The sequence below is a fragment of the Balaenoptera musculus genome, chromosome 19 (genome assembly GCF_009873245.2).
Source record: "Balaenoptera musculus isolate JJ_BM4_2016_0621 chromosome 19, mBalMus1.pri.v3, whole genome shotgun sequence".
Lineage (NCBI taxonomy): Eukaryota > Metazoa > Chordata > Mammalia > Artiodactyla > Balaenopteridae > Balaenoptera > Balaenoptera musculus.
Window position 1 is genome coordinate 43,597,841 of NC_045803.1, and position 25,733 is coordinate 43,623,573.

A 25,733-nucleotide genomic window follows, 5' to 3' on the forward strand; every position below is an offset into this window, starting at 1 on the left:
GTGCAGAGTCCTTACCACTGGACCACCATAGAATTCCCCAGTTCTTGCAATATCTCAAACCCTCCACCAGCAAAAAGATTACGACTCACTCAGATGATGGTTAGCATTTTAGCAATAAAATATAAAGTATACATTGTATTTTAAGATATCATGCTATTATTGTACACTTAATAGACTGCAATATAGTGTAAACAAAACTTACACGCACTAGAAAACCAAAAAACTTGCTTTATTGCGATATTTGCTTTATTGTGGTGGTCTGGAACCAAACCTGCAATATCTCTGAGGTCTGCCCGTACACACACACATACAGAGTCTTTGAGAGCAGAGAGTATAAGCATGGACACATAAAGTTTCAGTGCTAGGATATCTGGCTTTCACATTCTGTTTCCAAATCTAAACTCGAGATACCACAAAGCTCTTAAACAGATGAACTACTCTGGTGAATCAAAGGCTCTCGGATAGCTCTGTGGACAGATGCAGTCCTGGTGGGAACCCTTCTAACTAGATTTGCAGCGGCATGAACGGTCAGATCCAAATAGTATTGACTAGGCGGCCTTTTCCACTGGCACGCTGCAGGGCTCTGGTTTTGTTCTTTTCCTGGTTGACAATTTCATAAAAAATTTTTTAATAGGCAGCACATATATGTTGTCAACACTTTAAAGGTATAAAAGCTTAAACAGTGTAAAGAAAGTCTCCTTCCTATTCTGGTCTTCCAGCTTCCCCTTCCCTCCCCAGAGGCAGTCACTGTTGTGTTTCATATGATTCTTTCCAAGATATTCTTTGAATATACAAGCATATTCTTTGAACATACACACACAAATGGTAGCACAATATATATGGTGTTCTGCACTTTCCCACTTATTAATTATCTTAGAATTTTTTCCAAAGAACTTGAAGCCAACTTGAAGATCTTTGGCCCTTTCCTCTTGTGCTAACCCCAGCCAAAGATGGGGACAATTTTAGTTTCAATAAGAACAATAATCACAAAAGATTGAAATGCTTTAAATATATTTAAATCCAAGAACTCATAATGATTTTTAAGCAGAGCAAAATTTCACTGTTTGTTTTTGGAGGACATGAGAGTATCAACTCATTCTTCTGAAAACTGGTAAATGAAAGGAAAGACTCAAGCAATTCTCTTGCCTTTTCTTTACAAACTGAACCTCAAGGTAACCAGATAGTTGATAGGGGAAATTTCTCTTTAGAGGTGTGATAGAATTAGAATATTACTATTTTTCGGTTCTTTACCAGTTAGTGGATTTAGGCAATAATCATCAGTGGCTGCTAACATTGTAAAAGAGAAATGACCAGACATTATGTGCCTCTCCTGATGGGAGTACACACTCCATCTGTGCCACAGACATTGAATATGTACAAAAGTATAAAGGAATATTACAATGAACCCATCACCCAGCTTTGACTGTTACTGACTCATGGCCATTTTAATTTCACCTGTAGGCCCCCCAACCTCTCTTCTCTGTACCCACCCAAGCTTCCCCCCACCTCCCAATTATTGTATTTAAATTTTTGGTATTGCCCAGCTGCACTCCACAGAGGTTCTAGCAGTTTCTCCTCCTACCAGCAGTATGTGAAAATCCAGTTTTTCTTACATTCTTATCAGTGTGGTTGAATATTTTTCACTCTTGCTAGTGTGATAGGTTAAAAAATGACATTTCATTATAGTCTTAAATTGCATTTTTTGTCTCATAATTGAGGTTGAGCATCTTTTCGTATGTTTAGGGGTAATTTGTATTTCCTTAACTGTGAAGTGTCTCTGCATATTTTTGGTCTTTTTCTTACTGTGTTTTTTTTTTTTTTTAATTAATTTATTTATTTTTGGCTGCGTTGGGTTTTCATTGCTGTATGGGCTTTCTCTAGCTGCAGCGAGGGGGGGCTACTCTTTGTCGCGGTGCGTGGGCTTCTCATTGCAGTGGCTTCTCTTGTTGCGGAGCACGGGCTCTAGGCGCGTGGGCTTCAGTAGTTGTGACACGTGGGCTCAGTAGTTGTGGCTGGTGGGCTGTAGAGCGCAGGCTCAGTAGTTGTGGCACACGGGCTCAGTTGCTCCACGGCATGTAGGATCTTCCTGGACCAGAGCTCGAACCCGTTTCTCCTGCATTGGTAGGTGGGTTCTTAAGCACTGCGCCACCAGGGAAGTCCCTTTCTTACTGTTTTGTAGAGGCTTTTTTCATATCAAAGAAATTAGCAACTGGTCTGTAATATGAATTGATAATAATCTTTCCCAGTTTGTTGTTTTTCTTTTGATTTTAATTTTGCTTATGGTGGTTTTTTGCCATTTAGATTTAAAAAAAAATTTAATGTAGTTGAATTCATCAATACTTTATGACTTTTAGATTCTGTCTTTTCCACTTCGAGATTATAAAACTGTTCTCCTCCATTTTCTTTGGTTCCTCTGTGATTTCATTTTTTATGTCAAAATCTCTGATCTATCTGGAATTTATTTTGATGTAAGGAGTGAGGTAGGAATATATCTCAGTTTTTGTCCAGTACACTACCCACTTGTCACAGTACTGTTTACTGAATAGTCTGTCTTTTCTGCAGGAATTTAAAATGTCACCTTTGTCATATACTAAATTCCTTAATTCCAATGTGTATTTAATTCTGTTTCTGAACTATCTTGTTTATTTAATCGACATCTGCCTATTCATGTATCAGTGCCACATTGTTTTAGTTGTTGTAGCTTTATAATATGGGTTAATTAATACCTTAGAAAACTATCTCCTCCCCTCTCCCCCACCCCATGCACACAAGACTCTTCATCTCTAGAATTTTTATGGCTATTCTTCTGTGTTTAGTTTTACTTATAAATTTTAGAATGAATTTATTTAGTTCTCAAAAAGGTCATGATGGTTTTTTCATTGGAATTGAGTAAAATTTATAGATTTGCATAAAAAGAATTGCCATCTGTTGTGTTTTACTAACTCAGCCGAGATAGACTAGGAATATAAATAAAAATTCTTGCATTTATGTTGGGGAAACATCAGTTGCATAAAATATAGTCATTTATTAAACAACTAATTTAGTCTTTGTGCCAGACAATATTTCATATACTGAAGAGAAAGCAGATTATTTAAATTAATCGTAGGTAGTTCCTAGGCTCTTTGCTGTTTGTTAAGATCAAGCTTGGCATCATCTCATGTGAAGAAATTTTAGTTTCAGCTGACCACCAGTCTCACGTTAGCCAACAGGCTCATGTGGTTGCTTCTGAGTTATTATAATCCTGGGCTGCATTAGAGGATGCGCAGAGAGGGAGAAGTAGAGTGTAGTGAGTGAGGGTTCAGGCTCTGGAGGCAGACAGCAGGGGTGTGAATTAGGTGCCCTGTGACCTTGGCAGGTTATTTAACCTCTTCGAGCTTCAGCTTCCTCAACTGTAAAATGGGCTTGTGTATGAGGCTTAAATGAGATAATCCAAAAAGCAATGATGTGTACTTTGGCTGGCACATACTGGTGTTCTATAAATATAACTAATATCATTTATATTGGAAATCTGACCCTGCTGGTCTGATGGTATCTCGTTTATTACGTTCAGTTCATGATACCATTATTTAGAAATGGGAGGCAATAGAAGAAAATATCTACAAGAGGGCAGCCAGGTCATAAGAAGAGAGGAACCTAGAGACATTAAAGAAATAGTAGGCCTTTTACTGGAATAGAGAGGGTGAATGAGAAACAGCGTGGCCGGATACTTACTTTGTATTGCTTGGGGTGTGGGGACTAAAACCATCTAGTAGAATTCAGCTTAACATAAGAAAAATCTTTCTGGCAGCTACATCTGTTCAACAGTGGAAACCTCTGTAACAAGGTGCTTGTCAGAAGAAATGTTCAATCTGGATAGCCATTTGTTAGGGGAACCGCAAAAAGAGTTTCTGAATTAGGAAGATGAGGCTAAACCAAGGGGTTTTCCTATGAAATTCTAGTGTACATGTACACATATGCAATCACATATGTAGAAAATTCTCTGTTTATGGCTTATCCATTTTCAAAGAATTTTAATTCTTTGAAACCATGTTTGATCCCTTTCTGAGTGAGAGGATATTGCAGTGCCTTGGGATCCTTGTGAACATGAGTGATCATCAAAGGAATGGAAAAATGAGGAGACTCAGGAATCAGCTTATTTCACTTCTGTCTCTTTGTCTGTTGTTACCTTGGAGACAAGTCCCTTCTCTCACAGCCCCATCTTTTCCATCTAGGGTGTTAATCCTTGCCCCCCACTTTGAGCATGAGTCTTTAAAAGAACAAGCACATTATTGGAAGTTTTCTACCTCTTAGTGTGTATGGAGCTTTTTGAAGGAAGGTGCTATTTGTGCCTAGCAGACAAGTGACAAAGAAAAGTATACAACCCTATAAACTTGGCTTTGGCCTTGGCTTTGCTCCACGTAGCACTAACACACTTGCCTGGTACATTATTTTTCCTGCTCCTCTTTTATCGCTGTAAACGTAACCATGGCATGTTAGAAAAATTTAGTGAAGTTATATAAAAGAGGTAATATTTAATAATCTATTTATTTCAGCTCCATCTCCCACTTTTCTTCCGGCAGGCCCTCACTGACTTGCTGTCCTTTCCAAAGTTATGTTCTGTAAAACTTTTTGCCGTCACCAGGTAACATGTACAGTCACCTTGTAGGTACTGTGTTACCACGTTAAGCGAGAAACCTGGTGAATGTGAACACAACGCTGAGTTGATCTCTAAACTACGGTTCCTGTATTTTCAGTGAATGACGAACCCACTGCAGCCACTGACCCCGAAGGACCCTCCGCTGTTGCTGTGGCGTCCCCGCCTGCTGCGGCATCGAGTGCGGTCCCCAACCCCGCCACCGCGACTCTCCCTGCCACGGCCACGCCGGAGGAAGGAGAGGAGGCCAGCACTTCGGGCACCCAGCAGCTCCCAGCGGCTGCCCAGGCCCCTGATGCTCTGCCTGCTGGGTGAGTAGCCCTCTGTCCCACAGCAGCACCTCCCTCCCCACCCCCTGAAATAAAAAAAAACTGAGGCTCCTTCACCAGGGCAGAAACAACATGGTTATTTATTACCTGGTGGCTAGTAGTCTCTGGGGAGGCTGCCATGCATAGGAACAAGGGAGGTGTGGGAGAACTGCTCGTTCTGCATAAATCTTGAAAAGGATCTAAATCATCTAGGGCAGAATCAATGGTACCTTATACCGTGACTTGAAATGCACAGCTTGACTCAAAGAATGTGGCTTTTATGGAACAAGGAGCTCATTTTGCCCTCCAGTATCACTGGATTTGCCTAGATCCTGCCTAGAAAACAGCTTTTCTCCCTTGCATTTTATCTCAACGGCCCATGGGGGACTTCAGGCTCTGAATATTACTGTATGTTATTCCCATGGCCGGGGCTGACGTTAGCGCGGGCTCCTGGTTTTCTTGGAGCCACCTTTTAGTTCAGAATTAAATCTGATGCTGAAGGCCTTGGATGACAAGAAGACGGCCCCAGCAGGCCAAAAGCGAGTGGAGATTAAAAGCATGGACCTGGGAATCAAGTAGATCTGGGTTTAACTGCCCACTCAACCCTTTATGACTTTGCCTGCGTGACTTACCATCTCGGTAAGGTGGAGGTAATAATCATGCATATCTATCTCCCCAGGAAGTTAAGGGACTCAAATAAGCCAGTGTATATGAAGCCCTCACCCAATGGTGGGTGTTATACCTGGTGAATGATATTTTTTAAGTGGGTATGAAGGAACCACAAAGGAACAGACGGTTCTGAACTGGGAAACAGAGTCTTATCTCAGGACTATTGTTCACTTTCAGGGCCAGTCCCGTTGTGGTCCCAATGCCCATCCTGGTTATCAGTTGGTACTGAGGAAACCAATGTCCATATCACCACAGTCACCATGGTCTGGCCAGTGGTGGTGGTGCGTGGGTGATTCACAGAGGAAAAGGGAAGGATGGATGGTTTCTTGCTTGATGTATAACATTCTGTATTGTTCTTAAACCACTTTAGAAAACCCCGTTGTTTAAGCAAAAAATCCTAAATCCGAAGGCATTTGCGATCCCCAGCATTTGGCACACAACTTAACTTATATTTCTTAATAAAACACAATGAACACGTGAAAAATATTGCAAATAGTTTTTAATACCTCAAACCCGGAGAGAATTGGGGGTATTGAGAGGTGGCTCCAAAAAGTCTTTTGTGAAGTTTTTGATTTTGTGAAAAGATTCATAAGCAATTGCTTGTGTGTAACTCCTCCCTACAGAGGCGTTCTTTTTTTTTTTCTCTTTCCTACGTGGTAAGGAATACTTGAAAGACCTTTGTTTGGTTTATAATTTGAAATCTGTATATAATTTGGGGGGAACAGGGCAGAATCATTTTGGCAGAAAGGAGAGAAAATGGCTTCTCCGGGTGCTCCAGGAGCTGTTTGTTTGCTTTCCACTGAGCAAATGCCTGGAGGGCGGGCTTCACTCCTGGTGTCAGTCACAGGCAATTAGGGCTAATGGCTCAACGTGTCTTTATGTAGGGCGGTGTGTGAGGGTTACTGTTCTCCTGGATTGGGCTCTTCCTGTTTCCAGGCAGCTGGAAAACTCCAGGCCTTGAAAACACCCTTTATTCTGAGTCTGGCGATTGAGCAGCTCAGAGAAGCCTGTTCTCCTACCCCCCCCCACCCCGCCCCTCCCCACTTGAACACGTATCGTGGTCCAGAGAAGGGTACCGAGACCCAGTTTTCCAGCCCAGATGGACTTCCAGGTGCCCACTGGAAGCTCCGGTACTTTGCGGGCTGTCTCAGGGCCTGGAGATTGCCACCGGCACTGCTGAGTGTGTGGCGGTGAGGATGGCAGGCTTTCAGTTCTCGGCTCTGTGACAGCAAGCCAGAAAGGGCGCACTTTCCACTGTGAGCCTTCCAATTCACAGACCTACCGTCCCCGCCCTAGCTTATTTACAAGTTTAGGAGATTCAGACAAGATGAGAGTTATTCCTCTTTTCCTGGTATCTTTTTTTTTTTTTACTTTTCTGAAATTATTTTATTTTATTTTTATTTTTTAAATTTTTTTAAAAATTGGGGTATACATGCTTTACAATGTTGTGCTAGTTTCTGCAGTATAGCAAAATGAATCAGCTATATGCATACATATATCTCCTCTTTTTTGGCTTTCCTTCCCATTTAGGTCACCACAGAGCATTGAGTAGAGGTCCCTGTGCTCTACAGCAGCTTCTCATTAGTTATCTATTTTATACCTAGTAGTGTGTATATGTCAATCCCAATCTCCCAGTTCACCCTACCCCCGCCTTTCCCCCCTTGGTATCCATATGTTTGTTCTCTACATCTGTGTCTCTATTTCTTCTTTGCAAATAGGTGCATCTGTACCATTTTTCTAGATTCTACGTATATGCGTTAATATATGATATTTGTTATTTCTGGTATCTTGCATTCAGGAGTCAGGGGACCACTTTTAACCTTTTTAAATAAAACTCTGAGCATGACATTTCACCACTTAGAATGCTGCAATGGCTTCCTATTGTCTTCAGGGATAAATTCTCAAATCTTAGTAAGACCTAAAAAGCCCTGCAGTGTAGGACCTCATCTACCCCTCAAGCCTTCCATGGAAGACATTCTTTGCTTTGCTCTCTAAGCTGTAGCCATAACTTATTTTAGTTTGACAGATGTACCACACTTTCTCTGGATTTGGGACCCTCTGCCATGCTGGTTACCCTTTCTGAAACCTTCCTCACCATTTTGTCCATTACTTTCTATCCATTTTCAAGTCTCAGATTAATCAGCACTTCCTCTGGGAATCCTTCCTCGATCCCCGGTAGACAAGGTCAGACCACCCTGTGTACTGTAACTTCTCACACGTGTAATTGCGTGTTTTGCGTCTCTCTGCCCTGCTGGGCTGTAAACGCCAAGATGGCAAGAAGCCTGGCACAAAGTCGGCCCCCAAGACATACTTGTAGTGAATTAATGAATCGATTTAAATGCCATCTTTTTTTTTTTTTCTCCACCTGGATGAATGTTTTCTGCTTCTTTGATGCCTCAAATAAAGAGGAACTATGACAGGAATACTGCATTTTCTTCCCAAGAACAAGACCCTAAGGGGTTACTAACTAGGCTAGGTTGTCTGGCTTTGGGTTCAAGTATGAATCTCTCACAGGGTCAGGATGCTCCTCCTTGCTCACTAGGGGTCCTCACGCCCTGGGAGACACTGTGGACCATGTCTCCCCTTTGCTAAGGCATTCTGAGCCATGCTAGACTGCTTTTTCATGGCATCCAGCTGACTTTGTCTCTTTCTAACCTTACCTTCTCAATCGCCTTTACAGAGGGATCGGGCACAGTTCATTTGGGGATCCCAAGGGCTTATTTTTCCAGTTGCTGCATTGCCTTTCTGAAACTTGCAGCAGATGAGACTGGACATAAAGATGTCACGTCCGTCTGTGTGTTTTAGTGACCGAAGGCCACCAAAAACTGGGCCACATAAATCCAAATAGAACACCCTTTATCCCTTTCCTCTCTCTCCCTGTCTCCAAACCCTCCTGCTTTCCCTACCTTTTAATTTAATTAGCACGAAAGAAGCTAGTTGGAAGGGCATGGTGTTTTCAGCTGGCAAATGTCCGTTAAAGGAGGGGGTGCCAGGAAGGCTCGGGAGACATGGTGAGATAGTGGTCCAGGCAGTGGGCAGTGGGGAGGGAGGCCACTTTGATCAGCTGGGCCTGCATCTGGTTTTTATCAGCAGGGAGCCCACTTTGGGGACCAAATGCTCATTAACAGACCGTGTGTACATGGCTTAGATAAACTCCAAGTGCGTCCCAGGCTCTGCAGCTCGCCCAGGCCCTCTCACACAGAGGCACATTATTTCACCCTGGCAGCCCGCGCTGTGCTGTGGTTTCTTACATAAGGGAGGCCGTTGTGTTTGGACTCTGCCGACTTACCTCAGCACTGCCACTTCACACCATCCCTCTCCTCTTGCAGTCATTGGCTGCCCTGGCCGTTTCCTGCCTCAGAGTAGAAATAATTGAGGAGGGTGATTTCTGGATCTGTTTGATTTGCCATCTTCCCCTACCCCCAGGCCCAGTAATGGAGACCCAGAGGTCCTTTCTCCAGGTGGTCCTTGACACACTATCAAGGATGACAACCTGGTAAGAGTTCTTTGATGTTTTCTTTGTAGAGACACTTTAAGAGACATTGGAATTTGCAGCTTTTCTGCTAAGTTATAAACCAGCTGCTGCCATTGAATTTCATTCCAAACTCAATTTTGGCGCTAGCCAAAGATCCTTACCCAAGGAGTTTTAAAGCAGTGCTTCTGAAACTGTCTGTGAAGAACTAGTCCTTGTTTTTTTTTTTTTTTTCCTTCTGGTTTTGTTTGTTCTGTTTTAATTTTTTTTTCAATCTCTTATGAACCTTTACTTTTGTCCTCTGTTCTGTTCAGTGAGGCAGATCTACAGATCACATATTTGGATGTTGTGGCAATGTCAAATTGGTCCAAAAGTTTCTAAACATCTAGAAGCTTCTGTAGTTTTCTGGTTGCTGAATAGTAACAGTTTGAGCCATGGACCATACTTTAGTAGCAAAGGATTAAAGGATTATACTGGAGAATCTGTGCCTTTTTGCTAAGTAGTATGGTTTAGTTCTTGACTCTGCAGGGAGTATTACATGCTTAGGTAATGCCAGATAATACATGTTCCTGGCTTCCTCCTCCTCATCTCAGGACAAAAGCCTTGTTTCCAAAGATTCTACTGTTGTTGGGGCTGGCCCGTGAGAAGTTCTCGCCCTGCTATATGTATGTATTCATGTATAATTAGGAATTTTCATTTTTTACTACACTTTCTTGAGAGCTCGTCAGGAGTTGGGATTATTGGGGTTTTGTATTCCCAGCACTTAGCATAGTATTTGGCTCCTAGGGAGCTGGAGTGAGAAGTGTTTGTTGAATGACTGGATAAGTATTTTCATTCTCAATAGCTCTTACAATTTTTTACAGGTTTTTTTTTTTTTTTGGAAAACTTAGAAAAAAAAGTAGAAGAAAGAAGTAGAACAACAGCAATAACAAACACACACCCACCTAGATTTGACCACTGGTGCTTTTCATGCACCTTGTGTATTTTTTTGCCTGATCATTGGTGAGAATTAACATGTGTTAAATGTTTCCAGAGTGCTGGGGAGTGTTAGGTTTCATACGTGGGTTATTTCGGTCTTCACAGCACTCTGTGTAGTAGCTACTTTCACCCTTATTTTGCAAATGAGGAAACCTTAAGCAGTTTGCCCAAGACCACGTATACAGACATGTACACGTCAACACACATCTACCAAAATTTTTTGACAGTCTTAGGGTATGTGCTTTTAAAATTTATTTTCTAATTGTAAAATATTTTAAGCATGCAGATAAGAATAGAAAGTAATATAAGAAATACCTGTGGGCTCCCCTACCCAGCCGTATCAAACTTTAGCATTATGCTGCATTTGCTATAAACCTTCCCCCTGTTTTTTAACCTCTTGATGAAGACTGTCAATAAAGTTGAAAGTCCCTGTGAACCCCTCCCCGGTCCCATTCCCTATATACAGAGATACATGGAACTTGGTACATTCATTTAAACTGCCATATGGTCTTCTGTTGTATGAATAGGTAAAATTTTATTTATGTTATAATTAAAATTTATTTATATTTACTGTGTATATTCTATATCATATAAATGTAAAATATAAAAATAACATTTTATATTTGTGTTTATTTATATTATAATTACATCTTTGCCTTTATAAACAATGCTACAATGAAGTTTTTTCTGTGTATGCCTTTTTGTGTGCATGTTCGTTTCTTCAGTGCAAGTACTGGAACTAGGATTTCTTCTTTGTAGGAAGATGAAGGTCTTCAGTTTTAGTAGACACTATCAGATTGCTTTTTTTTTTTTTAATGTTTTTTATTTTTTTAAAGATTGATTGATTGATTGATTGCTGTGTTGGGTCTTCGTTTCTGTGCTAGGGCTTTCTGTAGTTGCGGCAAGCGGGGGCCACTCTTCATCGCGGTGCGTGGGCCTCTCACTATCGTGGCCTCTCCTGTTGCGGAGCACAGGCTCCAGACGCGCAGGCTCAGTAGTTGTGGCTCACGGGCCCAGTTGCTCCGCGGCATGTGGGATCTTCCCAGACCAGGGCGCGAACCCATGTCCCCTGCATTAGCAGGCAGACTCTCAACCACTGCGCCACCAGGGAAGCCCCAGATTGCTTTTTGAGTCAGCTCACCAGTTCATGCTCCCATGAGCACGCATAGCATTCCTGCTAAAACTTAGAATTGTCAGATTTTTTTTCATGTTGGCCAGTCTGATTGGTGTGAAAGGGTATCTCTTGCTGGTTTTAATTTGAAAACCTCTTCTTACATGTTTTTTTAATTTGGTTCTTGAGTTTCCTTTCTTGTGAATTGTCTATTCATATATTTTTATCCATTTTTCTGTTTGCTATCTGTCTTTTTTAATCTGCAGGATTTCTTAATATATGCTGGATACTAATCCCCTCTCAATTATGTGCATTGCAAATATTTTCTCCCAGTCTGTGGCTTGTCTTTTCACTTTTTTATGTTGCTTTTTATTGTACAGGAGTTCAAATTTTTAGATAGCCAAATCTGTTCATCTTTTTCACGTGCCTTTTGTGTCTGTCTGAAATACTTCCTTTCTCTGATGTTGTAAAACTTTTACACGCATACATGATCCCCCTGCCCCCATGTTTTGTAGATTCTGATATGCATGTTATTTCACATTTAACTTCTTTAAAATCAAGATGTGATTTACAAACATTGGAGTGTCATAGTTTAATTGGCAGCATTTTTTTCTTTCTTGGTGGTATGTTAAAAATCTTAACAATTGGTGGCATTTTAGATTTAATGAAAAATAGTATATTTTTATAATTTTTAAACAAAATTTTGATTGTCTTATGCATGTTATTTTTTCACTTATTTTTGTTACCCAATATATTGTAAACATCTGTACAAATCTATATTATCCACAATGATATTTTAAATGATGGAATACCCATTATAGAATGAACATAATTTATTTTACTAATCCTCCACTTTGGAGCATTTAGGTTGTTTCCAGTTTTTCTGTAACATGCTGCAATGTACTGTGATGGATGCACTTAAAGCTAAATCTTTGACACATAATTATTTCCTTAGGATATTTCCTGGAAACAGAGTTGCTGAATTAAAGGGTATTCATGTAGGAAAGGTTTTTGACTGAGTTGCCAAATTACCCTTAGGAAAGAGTATACCCATTTTTGCTCCCACTAACTATTTTTTAAAAATATTTATTTATTTATTTATTTGGCTGCGTCGGGTCTTAGTTGCAGCATGTGGGATCTTTAGTTGCGGCGTGCAGGATCTTTAGTTGCAGCATGTGGGATCTAGTTCCTTGACCAGGGATCGAACCTGGGCCCCCCCTGCATTGGGAGCTCGGAGTCTTAGCCACTGGACCACCAGGGAAGTCCCTCACTATTTTTAAGAGTGCCTATTTCCCTGCATTGCCAAACTTATCTGCACAGTTTTTAAAATCTGCAATAATGTTAAAAAAAATTTTTTTAATAGACACCGTCTCTAGGAATTGTCTTGCCTGTCTGTGAGAGCATATCTTTTTTTTTTTGCCTGTGTTGGGTCTTAGTTGCGGCACTCAGGATCTTTCATTGCAGGGTACGGTCTCTTTGTTGCAGCACTCGGGCTTCTCTATAGTTGTGGCATGTGTGTTTTCTCTCTCTAGTTGTAGCACGCAGGCTCCAGGGTGCATGGGCTCTGTAGTTTGTGGCATGCGGGCTCTCTCATTGAGGCGTGCGAGCTCAATAGTTGTGGCGTACAGGCTTAGTTGCCCTACGGCATGTGGGATCTTAGTTCCCTGACCAGGGATCGTACCCACGTCCCCTGAATTGGAAGGCGGATTCTTTACCACTGGGCCACCAGGGAAGTCCCGAAAGCAGTTGCCATCTTCCATTGAAGAGCTTTGGGGACTTTTCCAAGGCAAAGAAAATGGGATGGGTGAAGAAGAAAGAGAAGAAAAACAGACCTTAATTCAGAGTCCTCTGTAGCTACTACTGTGCCCCCCTGTGATTAAGGGGCATAAAGTGCTGGTTGTTGATAGTTTTAAAAAGGGGGTTAGTGTGCTTGGATTTAAAGGAAAGCTCAGTATTTCAAGAAGGGTTCTTGGGGGAAGGTCTGAGTTTAACACACTTCCTACCCAGTTTACAGAGGACCTACTGAAGCAATGAAAACAGTGAGTAGGAGATGTGTTCCGCTGCACACAGATTTTTGACTCATAAAACAGTCTGACAATGTCCCTACAGGGGAAATAAATCTTACCGTTCACCCAGGAAGTGGCCAGAGGTTGGGGAATAGGATTTGGTTCAGAGTTAGAATTTATTATAAGAGCATGAAGTAAGAAAATATGAATTCCCTGTAATATTTGCCTGAGGGGAGTTGAACTTCTACATAGGCAGCTTTAAGAATACCTAAATACTTTCAGTGTATTTTTCTGAAGTTTAGTTTTTGTCCAAGTAACCAGCAAGGCATCTTTTCTTTATTGGTGCATAAGTGTTCTGGCATGACTTTGTTTTCTGATGGAGAGAGTGTATTTTGAATGAGAGTCAGCTTTACTAATGCCCAGTGCTTTTGTTAATAAAATTTATTAACAAATTATAAATAATACAAATTAATAATATTCTTACTAAGAATTTGTGAGTGTGGTGATATCATCTCTGATACTAGCCTGAAATCCTCGGATTGTCCAGCTTTAAATTCCTTCCCAATTTAATCCGACTCTTGGTGAAACTGTGATTCTGTCCAAACTTAGGGGAATCTGACCAAGAAGTGTGTTGATCAGGATGGTTGAATATACACTGTAACGGCAAGTAACTGAGAATTGATTTCCTGAAGACCTTTTAGGAAACCTTCCACAAGAAAATGTGGTTCAGGGAATTCCCTGGCGGTCCAGTGGTTAGAACTCCATCCTTTCACTGCCGAGGGCCCTGGTCGGGGTCCCGTAAGCTGCGTGGTGCATCCAAAAAAAAAAAAAAGTGTGGTCACTGTTAAGTGACCAGACAATTTCCTTTCAGATAACATAGGGGAGAAATGATTGGATGCCATCCTAATAATGGAATTGAGATTTTCATCCTTTACCTTTTTTTTTTAATGGTAATCTTTTATTTATCTATTTATTTATTTATTTTTGGCTGTGTTGGGTCTTCATTTCTGTGCGAGGGCTTTCTCTAGTTGCAGCAAGCGGGGGCCACTCTTCATGGCGGTGCGCGGGCCTCTTCACTATCGCGGCCTCTCTTGTTGCGGAGCACGGGCTCCAGACGCGCAGGCTCAGTAGTTGTGGCTCACAGACCTAGTTGCTCCGTGGCATGTGGGATCTTCCCAGACCAGGGCTCGAACCCGTGTCCCCTGCATTAGCAGGCAGATTCTCAACCACTGCGCCACCAGGGAAGCCCATCCTTTACCTTTTTAACGACGATGGTGGGGGGGATGGGGGCATGGGCATGGAAGATACACAACTTGTTAACAAACGCAAGTTCGTGTGCCCAATGGACAGTGAGGCCAAACAATACCGAAACATCAGAGTTTGGAGCAGAGAAAGGTTTATTGCAGGGCCATGCAAGGAGATGGGTGGCTTGTGCCCAGCAAACCCTGAACTCCTCGAAGGGTTTCAGCAAAGCACTTTTAAAGGTAAGGTGAGGGAGGGGCATGGTTAGTTGTCTCAGGCTTCTTGGTGTTGGAATCCTTTGTTCTTGCAGCTAGGTCAAGTCACACTGTTCCTGTAGGTCAAGTCACAATGTTCCTGTAAACCTCCAACAAGACAAATGTTATTCTCTGTTCTGCAACTTTTTTTAATCTCTAAATGAATGGACTCTTAAAGGTCAGAGTCTTGAGAATGGGCTATCCTGTATATTTTAGGCTATAGGCAACATTCTTTTGCAAAAGGTGCAGAGCCAGCATGACTAAGCACAGGCAACAGAGCACAAAGGTTAAAGTAAAAGAAACTGATCTAATATGGAGTCAGATTTGCTCTTCCCTATTACAAGCTGAATAAAGGACAGTTAAAATCCATAGGAGCAAAGGGAATTTAGGTTAAAAAAAAAAGTACAGAGATTAATTGAAATTGGAGACGATTTTTTAAGTACTTTCAAAATAGAAAGACCCTGTGTAGTCCATGGTCCAACTAAAGGCTATACATCGAAAGCCAAGGAGCAATGTGTTGGGAAGGGACCTGAATCAAGCTTGGTGCTTTGAACACTGTTTCTGAGAGCATCAAAGAAAGCTATTCAGTGGGAGAGGATATGACCCACGTGACCAGGATGCAGTATCGAGACCCATGGGTAGTTTGATTGAAAAGCCTTTTAATCTCAGCATGAAGAAGATGCTTATAAGGTTCAGAAACCTAACCCCTGCCAGGGATGTGCTGATGAAAGGTCACTGCCAGTATCACTTTCTTGGCATGGGGAGACCAAACCAAGACAGTCGGAAGGCTCAATCTATATGGGTCAGCAGTTACAGAGGAGAAATGAGAATCCGGGGGCTCGTTTGATTGACGATAGAATCGACCGACTCTGCTACACAAATGGAGGGGAGGGATTTGTATGAATTCTGAGGAGCCGTGCAGGTAGGGAGGAGTTGAGAGTTCTCTAAGAAAAGCAGTTAGGCCAGGTCACGGATCAGGGAGGACCCACATGGACATTTAATCCGAGCAGGAGTCCAATTTTAAAAGGAAGAATGTAGATATCAAAAAAAAGGTAATGGAAGAAAGGTCTCGTTCCTCTTGGTAACTATTTTTCTAGCTAAGCCAGTTGAGAGGGTTCATAGAAGGACACTGAGATTCGCTGGACAATAACGGTGCCCAAAAGAGAGCCTTTCATTTCTAGGATCAGCTGGGATCAAAGACAGGATAGACAGGTCTTGTCAAGGCTTGGGAGGAGCCATCATAACTCTTGAATATAAGCAAAGAGGACTTCACACCGATTTCCTTTCTGGCAGTGCAGGAAGACCACTGTGTCAATTCAAGGCCTTTAATTCATGGAATTTTAAGAATTATTCCATCTTCAAATGAAAATATTAGCCAAAGTATAATAAAACCAAAGTTTTCTCCTTGCCTCAAATGAAATAGAAAAGAAGCCAGAAGTCGAGACCAGTTATAAGATAAAATTTGTAACAAAAGAATTGTTGGAATAAAGAAAAAATGTGTTTTAGCACCTTTTCTCTCCAACTGCAACAACACATATTTTGTCTTCATTCAAGGGGCAGCCCCACCCACCAATTATGGTCAGTTTTCCAATTAGTGACTGCAAAATGAGCAAAGTTGTTTTATTGGTGCTTTTGTGCCACAAAATTGCCAAGGACAGGAAGGATAGAGCTAGTTTCTTAGGAAATGCTGAGGAATTCTCAGCTCCTTAAGTCTTTATTAGGAGCAAATGTTGTGAAAGAGTGGTTTGCTACCCTTGCCCTGAGGAACTTCCATATTTCAGTACTTACTCTTAAGCCAAGTATCTTTCTCAAGACTTTCCTTATTTCCAAATTCAGATGAATAAAGAGGGTATTGGATTTGCTGCTTGATCACCCAGCAGACAGGAGGAATTTAGAGAGCTGGTGTGAAATCACAGTATGTTAGCCTTTTTTGCTGAAGGGTCCCCACCAGATCCCTACCAGTCTTTTGAGCTGGCAATATCTGTTACTCTTTTGTCTTTAATTCAGAAGGGCATCGAGAGGGAGAAGAGCTTTAACTTTACCCTGTGTTTATTTTCACCTGGTCAGTTTTGTCAGAAGATTCTGCCCTTTCAATAAAATACTGACTGAAGTGCATGAATCTTCCTTTTGCAGTGGGAGGAACCCAGGGCACCTGGGCCAAGTCACCAGTATCTGCTTCAACCAGAACCTTGAGTGGGAATACCCAGGAGAGAAAATGTTCTCGAGCTCATTTTAATGGTGTTTATAGCACTCCGGTCCTCAACGCAGTAGTTGATCCCTTTTGAAAGGAGAGAGTATGGAACTACCAGACCTCACTGCTCCCAGGCGTAAGCCTACCAGTGGTGCAAAATGTGCAGCCTCTTCCCATAGATTGTATCTGAGCAGAGGGTTGTGATTAAAATGGAGCCTAGAAATTAACAAGGTGGACTTACTATAATTTCTCCCCAGTCGTCTTGATCCTATAGGTCCCCCTACCCAGACTCCTGTGCTAGGGAAAGCTGTTCACGTTGAGGTGGGCTTTGGAAAGGCACCTGGCACCTTGTCTGCTGGGTTGTGGGTTCCTTATAAGTTCCAGTTGCCCTTCCTTTTCCTCCTTTTTTCCTTTCAGAGTGACATGGTAAAACTCATGGGCTAGAGAGTCAGAGCTGAGTTTGTTTGTTTGTTTAGATTTTTCTGATGTGGACCATTTAAAAAAAAAAACTTAAAAAATATTTATTTATTTATTTATTTGGCTGCGCTGGGTCTTAGTTGCGGCGTGTGGGCTCTTTAGTTGAGGCATGCAAACTCTTAGTCGTGGCATGTGGGACCTAGTTCCCTGACCAGGGATCGAACCCGGCCCCCTGCATTGGGAGCACGGAGTCTCAGCCAGTGGACCACCGGGGAAGTCCAGACGTGGACCATTTTTAAAGTCTTTATTACAATATTGCTTCTCTTTTATGTTTTGGTTTTTTGGCCACGAGGCACGTGGGATCTTAGTTCCCCGAGCAGGGATCGAACCTGCACCCCTTGCATTGGAAGGTGGAGTCTTAACCACTGGACCACAAGGGAAGTCCCAGAGAGCTGAGTTTAAATGCCACGTAAGAGTTACTTAGCCTCTCTGAGCCTCAGTTCCCTCGATGGTGACGGCATGTGCCACTGTGAAGGATGAAGGCAGGGTTGAATGAAGTAAAAATGAGCCTGCAGCTCATTGTGGATGTTCAGTGGGTGATGGTTACCCCCTTCCCATCTTTGCCTTAAAAACCTTGCATATACCTGTATCTGAATTAACCTCAGAGGGGCTTATCAATGCAGTCCGCTGATCAGACGTGAGAAATGGTATCGAATAAAGCTGATGTCTATTTGAGTAGACACACCAGGCTTAGTAACAGAAGTTAGGACATTTATTTCAGTATACAGTCAACTCTGCTATAACATATGTGTTCCTAGAAACCACCACGCTATGCCAAATCATGCAGTAAAAACCACAGGGCTTATGGGGAAAAATGGGTTAGGGGTGTAACAGTCAAAAATTTGTCAGTGACACAAATAGGAACCTAATAACGATGGTAGCACAGTTCTACACATGTTAAATGGTTGAGATCATAACACTACAGTACATATGGCACATTTCCATGAGAAGACCTGAAGTTTGCTTGTGGAAGCAGGTGTTGGAAGGGTTGGAGCTTGTGAGTGTTGTCATGAAGTGGTACAAAGAGGGTTTTCTGAAATCAGATGGGAGATGTAACACCAGATGTGGGTGAGTATGGTGTGTAACACGCAGTAAAGTGAGGTAGCCGGCAGATGAGTGTGGGTTTTTTGTATTCCTACACGACTGGGTTTAGCTGGGGGAAGTCTTCTGTGTTCATCTAGTGTGTTTTGAAGGCAAATTCATGCAAAGCAAATCCAAAATTCATAGTATGTTCCCTTATGTATCAATCGCATTGGCATAGACTTGTGTTTTTAAAACAAGCATTTCAGTAGAACTGACTCTACTAGCTTCCTGGCAAAGGTCACCTTCCCCTAGGCAGTACCCAAAAGTAGAAGTAAATAAAATCAATGTAAAACATAAAGGCTAACGGGACCATTAACATCCTTCATAAAATGGTAAGCATTTTATAAACATAAATCTTTGCATCCCTTATATGTAGGTTACTGTATTCTAGGTAAGTGGAGTTATTGTCAGATTGCATTGAATGTGGGAATAACAGGAGTGTGGGGATGGGTGGTCCTTGGCTGTATTTTGTAGTGATCTTGCCTTTGTATTAACTCTTTGGATCATCTGCTACCTTGTCATTCTGCCATTAGCACAGATGAGCCACCCTCCGCACCCTGATCTCATAGTAACCCACACACAGACTTAGGGGTAGAGCAGCCAATAAATAGCAGTATGCTATGTTTCTTGATTCATCCAGATCTCTTTTAAAGATCCTCTGTAAATGAATCCTGTATTTTAAAAAGAAATGTGATCATGAATATGTATGATTCTAGGAGAACAGGGATAGTCATATAATTTGTGACTTTAAGAGGTAGTAGGCTACAAGGGCTGGAGGGCCCATGGATGAGCTTTAGGAGAGGTCCAGGAGTCCCAGAAATTGCACACACATTTTTGTTGGTAAGTGCATTTTGGAAGCTTTCATCACATTCCTAAAGGGATCTTTGATCCTGAAATGGCCAAGAAACAGTGATTCACAAAAATCCATGGCAATGTAGATTCATATGGGTTGTTTAGGGGAATTTAGCGTGATCTATGGGTTATCTAGTACCTTGAATCCATAAAGGGGAACTGTTATAGTTTTTTCAAGAAACAGATGTGGGTGCCACCATCAATGACAACGTGGAGCTTGTCTGACCAGCGGGTTGGTCTTGCATGTCAACTTTGATGTTACCTCTCACATTAGCCTAATAGTAGTGAAGGACTCCTTTGAGCAAGGGCATATGCCTTTCACCGGTGTGTCTCATGCCTCCCTTGACTTTATTTTGCAGATGGGAGCAGCGAGAGCTCCCCAACGGGCGTGTCTATTATGTTGACCACAATACCAAGACCACCACCTGGGAGCGGCCTCTTCCTCCAGGGTAAGGCTTGGACCAGTGAGACCCGAGGCTCTAGAACTGGCACCAAGAGTCCCCCATCAGCTTCTTCACCACTCGCTGCCATGGCCATCTCTTTATTTTCCCCCACTCTCCTCCTTTCTCTCTTTCTTTTCCCCTCCCCCTACAGTCATCCCCTTCTACATTCTCTGCTCTCTCTTTCTACTTTCCCTTCTTCCTACATGTGTTGTATTGGCCATGGGCTTTCTTAAGTGGTATTCAGAGCCCCCATGGATATTGGGTTCTGGAGGAAGGAGGGTTGGGGAGGCCTCCGGGGCCCTTGGTGTCTCACTGGCCTCAGTCATTTCACCTACAGAAATATCCTATAGGGCCCGATTTTCAGTTTCTTTCTGCAGAGGTAGCAAAGTCCAGGGACATTTATCCTGGGTCCCTTGATTGCCTTTCCTACTCACTTACTTTAATTCTGCTCTCATTTCCTAGGACAGACTAGGAACATTTAGAGCATCTCTGGGGGAAAAAAGAGCACAAGGAAGCCAAGATAGAGAGGGTGTTGATGCATTTCATAGCGCCCTGTGTCCAACCAGCCCCTGGAGACAGTGTGCTTCTCGTTCAGCGGGCTTTGCGAGAACGCAGCTAAGTTCTCCAAAACCAGAGGATGAGTGAGGCTTCCAAGTGAGGGAAGACTGTCCAAGTTCAAGGAGAAGGGGTTTGGTTCCCTGTCTGCCAGGGACAGAAAGTTCTTTCCACATGTGTCTCCCGGTCCTGAGAGCTTTCGAAAGGGAATGCCTTCTGCTCTCAGGAAAGAACCACCTCCCAGTAAAGCAGCCATCAAGGGCTCCTACATGGAACATGAACGCTGACTTCCCCCTCCGAAGCTTGCAGAGGGAGCGGATGTCAGAGGTGGACACATCGGGAGAACCCCCGTGCTCTGTTTTGTTCACCTGTCAGGCGTGTGCCGGGCAAATATCACCTCACTTTCCAGTCCTACAAGTTTCCATGGATGGGCTGCTTTTAGTTTCAGTTTTCCAGTGGAATGCTTGTGTTTTCCTTTTCTTCCTTACCATTCTGGAAATCACACTCATAATCCGCCATCCTTAGTTCTTACTCTGTTTCTCCTTTTACTTTAAGTCCGGGGAACTTACCAAAGATAAACATTGACTTCTTAGAAAAAAATTAAAACATTTTATTATGGAAATTATAGAAATTTTCATATTGAATTTTTCAAATATGTGGGACAAAGAATGCCCACACACTCAACACTTAGCTTCAATAATTATCGACTCATGGACACTCTTGTTTCATCTATACCAGTGGTTGGCAAACTGTGGGCCTGTGGACAAAATCCAGCCTGCCACCTGTTTTGTAAATAAAGTTTTATTGGAACACAGCCCCTCTCATTTGTTTACTTATTGTCCATGGCTGCTTTTGTGCTCATTGGCCGAGTTGAGTAATTGTGATACAGACTGTAAAGCCTGCAAAGACTGAAATATTTACTTTTCGGCCCTTGGTAGAAAACATTTGCCACCTCCTGCTGTGTAATCCTCACTCACCCCTCTCCCACCCCTGTTCTAGATTATTTTGAAGCACATCCCAGACATCGTATCATTTTATCCAAATTTCAGTATATATTTCTAAAAAGTGTTCTCTTATTAAAAGTAAAACCACTGTATTATTAACAGTATTTACCTACCACCATCAAACCCAGTGAGTAGTCAGATTTCTCCAGCTGTCTCACAAATTAATCATCAACTTTTAACGGGACACATTGCACACTTGTACTTTGTGAATTTATAACATGTATATATATTTTTTGTCTTTTTTTTTTTGAACTTTTGAATTTTATTTTATATATTTTTTATACAGCATGTTCTTATTAGTCACCCATTTTATACATATTAGTGTATATATGTCAATCCCAATCTCCCAATTCATCACACCACCACCACCACCCCTCTGCCACTTTCCCCCCTTGGTGTCCATATGTTTGTTCTCTATATCTGTGTCTCTATTTCTGCCCTGCAAACTGGTTCATCTGTACCATTTTTCTAGGTTCCACATATATGCATTAATATGCGATATTTGTTTTTCTCTTTCTGACTTACTTCACTCTGTATGACAGTCTCTAGGTCCGTCCACATCGCTACAAATGACCCAATTTCGTTCCTTTTTATGGCTGAGTAATATTCCATTGTATATATGTACCACATCTTCTTTATCCATTCGTCTGTCGATGGGCATTTAGGTTGCTTCCATGACCTGGCTATTGTAAATAGTGCTGCAATGAACACTGGGGTGCATGTGTCTTTTTGAATTATGGTTTTCTCTGGGTATATGCCCAGGAGTGGGATTGCAGGCTCATATGGTAATTCTATTTTTAGTTTTTTAAGGAACCTCCATACTGTTCTCCATACTGGCTGTATCAATTTACATTCCCACCAACAGTGCAAGAGGGTTCCCTTTTCTCCACACCCTCTCCAGCATTTGTTTTTTGTAGATTTTCTGATGATGCCCATTCTAACTGGTGTAAGGTGATACCTCATTGTAGTTTTAATTTGCATTTCTCTAATAATTAGTGATGTTGAGCATCTTTTCCTGTGCTTATGGCCATCTGTATGTCTTCTTTGGAGAAATATCTGTTTAGGTCTTCTGTGCAATTTTTGATTAGGTTGTTGGTTTTTTTTATATTGAGCTGCATGAGCTGTTTATATATTTTGGAGATTAATCCTTTGTCCATTGATTCGTTTGCAAATATTTTCTCCCATTCTGAGGGTTGTCTTTTCGTCTTGTTTGTAGTTTCCTTTGCTTTGCAAAAGCTTTTAAGTTTCACTAGGTCCCATTTGTTTATTTTTTATTTTTATTTCCATTATTCTAGGAGGTGGATCAAAAAAGATCTTGCTGTGATTTATGTCAAAGGGTGTCCTTCCTATGTTTTCCTCTAAGAGTTTTATAGTGTCCAGTCTTACATTTAGGTCTCTAATCCATTTTGAGTTTATTTTTGTGTATGGTGTTAGGGAGTGTTCTAATTTCATTCTTTTACATGTAGCTCTCCAGTTTTCCCAGCACCACTTATTGAAGAGACTGTCTTTTCTCCATTGTATATCCTTGCCTCCTTTGTCATAGATTAGTTGACCATAGGTGCGTGGGTTTATCTCTGGGTTTTCTATCCTATTCCATTGATCTGTATTTCTGTTTTTGTGCCAGTACCATATTGTCTTGATTACTGTAGCTTTGTAGTATAGCCTGAAGTCAGGGCATCTGATTCCTCCAGCTCCGTTTTTTTCCCTCAAGACTGCTTTGGCTATTCGGGGTCTTTTGTGTCTCCATACAAATTTTAAGATTTTTTGTTCTAGTTCTGTAAAAATAGCCACTGGTAGTTTGACAGGGATTGCATTGAATCTGTAGATTGCTTTGGGTACTATAGTCATTTTCACAATATTGATTCTTCCAATCCAAATCCATCTGCAAACAGTGACAGTTTTACTTCTTCTTTTCCAATTTGTATTCCTTTTATTTCTTTTTCTTCTCTGATTGCTGTGGCTAGGACTTCCAAAACTATGTTGAATAATAGTGGCGAGAGTGGACATCCTTGTCTTGTTCCTGATCTTAGAGGAAACACTTTCAGTTTTTCACCATTAGAAATGATGTTTGCTGTGGGTTTGTCGTATATGGCCTTTATTATGTTCAGGTAGGTTCCCTCTTTGCCCACTTTCTGGAGAGTTTTTATCATAAATGGGTGTTGAATTTTGTCAAAAGGTTTTTCTGCATCTATTGAGATGATCATATGGTTTTTCTGCTTCAATTTGTTAATATGGTGTATCACATTGATTGATTTGCGTATATTGAAGAATCCTTGCATCCGTGGGATAAATCCCACTTGATCATGGTGTATGATCCTTTTAAGGTGCTGTTGGATTCTGTTTGGTAGTATTTTGTTGAGGACTTTTGCATCTATATTCATCAGTGATATTGGCCTGTAATTTTCTTTTTTTGTAATATCTTTGTCTGGTTTTGGTATCAGGGTGATGGTGGCCTCATAGAATGACTTTGGGAGTGTTCCTTCCTCTGCAATTTTTTGGAAGAGTTTGAGAAGGATGGGTGTTAGCTCTTCTCTAAATGTTTGATAGAATTTGCCTGTGAAGCCATCTGGTCCTGGACTTTTGTTTGTTGGAAGATTTTAAATCACAGTTTCAATTTCAGTGCTTGCGATTGGTCTGTTTATATTTTCTATTTCTTCCTGGTTCAGTCTTGGAAGCTTATACTTTTCTAAGAATTTGTCCATTTCTTCCAGGTTGTCCATTTTATTGGCATAGACTTGCTTGTAGTAGTCTCTTAGGATGCTTTGTATTTCTGTGGTGTCCATTGTAACTTCTCCTTTTTCATTTCTTTTTTTTTTTTTAATAAATTTATTTATTTTTATTTTTGGCTGCATTGGGCCTTCGTTGCTGCGCGCTGGCTTTCTCTAGTTGTGTTGAGCGGGGGCTACTCTTATGTTGCTGTGTGTGGGCTTCTCATTGAGGTGGCTTCTCTTGTTGCGGAGCACGGGCTCTAGGCGCACGGGCTTTAGGCGCACGGGCTTCAGTAGTTATGGCACGCGGGCTCAGTAGTTGTGGCACACGGGCTCAGTAGTTGTGGCTCACGAGCTCTAGAGTGCAGGCTCAGTAGTTGTGGTGCACGGGCTTAGTTGCTCCGCAGCATGTGGGATCTTCCCGGTCCAGGGCTCGAACCCGTGTCCCCTGCATTGGCAGGCGGATTCTTAACCACTGCACCACCAGGGAAGCCCTCCTTTTTCATTTCTAATTTTATTGATTTGAGTCCTCTCCCTCTTTTTCTTGATGAGTCTGGCTAAAGGTTTATCAATTTTGTTTATCTTCTCAAAGAACCAGCTTTTAGTTTTATTGATCTTTGCTATTGTTTTCTTTGTTTCTTTTTCATTTATTTCTGCTCTGTTGTTTATGATTTCTTTCCTTCTACTAACTTGGGTTTTGTTTGTTCTTCTTTCTCTAGTTCCTTTAGGTGTAAGGTTAGATTGTTTATTTGAGATTTTTCTTGTTTCTTGAGGTAGGCTTGTATAGCTATAAACTTCCCTCTTAGAACTGCTTTTGTGGCATCCCATAGGTTTTGGATTGTCGTGTTTTTGTTGTAATTTGTCTCCAGGTATTTTTGATTTCCTCTTTGATTTCTTCAGTGACCTCTTGGTTATTTAGTAACGTATTGTTTAGCCTCCATGTGTTTGTGTTTTTTACGTTCTTTTCCCTGTAATTGATTTCTAATCTCATAGCGAGCGTCGTGGTCGGAAAAGATGCTTTATATGATTTCAATTTTCTTAAATTTACTGAGGCTTGATTTGTGACCCAAGATGTGATCTATCCTGGAGAATGTTCTCTGTGCACTTGAGAAGAAAGTGTAATCTGCTGTTTTTGGATGGAATGTCCTATAAATATCAATTAAATCTATCTGGTCTATTGTGTCATTTAAAGCTTGTGTTTCCTTATTAATTTTCTGTCTGGATGATCTGTCCATTGGTGTAAGTGAGGTGTTAAAGTCCCCCACTGTTAATGTGTTGCTGTCGATTTCCTTTTATAGCTGTTAGCAGTTGCCTTATGTATTGAGGTGCTCCTATGTTGGGTGCATATATATTTATAATTGTTATATCTTCTTCTTGGATTGATCCCTTGATCATTATGTAGTGTCCTTCCTTGTCTCTTGTAACATTCTTTATTTTAAAATCTATTTGATATGAGTATTGCTACTCCAGCTTTCTTTTGATTTCCATTTGCATGGAATATCTTTTTCCATCCTCTCACTTTCAGTCTGTATGTGTCCCTAGGTCTGAAGTGGGTCTCTTGTAGACAGCATATATATGGGTCTTCTATTTGTATCCATTCAGTGAGCCTGTGTCTTTTGTTTGGAGTATTTAATCCATTCATATTTAAGGTAATTATTGATATGTATGTTCCTATTACCATTTTCTTAGTTGTTATGGGTTTGTTTTCGTAGGTCCTTTTCTTCTGTTGTGTTTCCCACTTAGAGAA

The 25,733-nt window shown here is 41.4% G+C and overlaps 1 protein-coding gene across 1 annotated transcript in view; it reads left to right on the forward strand.

The window, feature by feature from the left end:
- Positions 1–25,733, forward strand: part of WWP2 (WW domain containing E3 ubiquitin protein ligase 2) — a 147,039-nt gene that overhangs the window by 92,973 nt on the left and 28,333 nt on the right. The window contains exons 8-9 of the mRNA XM_036833378.1: positions 4,734–4,944; positions 19,636–19,725. Of these exons, the coding sequence (XP_036689273.1) occupies positions 4,734–4,944; positions 19,636–19,725 (301 nt within the window). The remainder of the gene's footprint in view (positions 1–4,733; positions 4,945–19,635; positions 19,726–25,733) is intronic.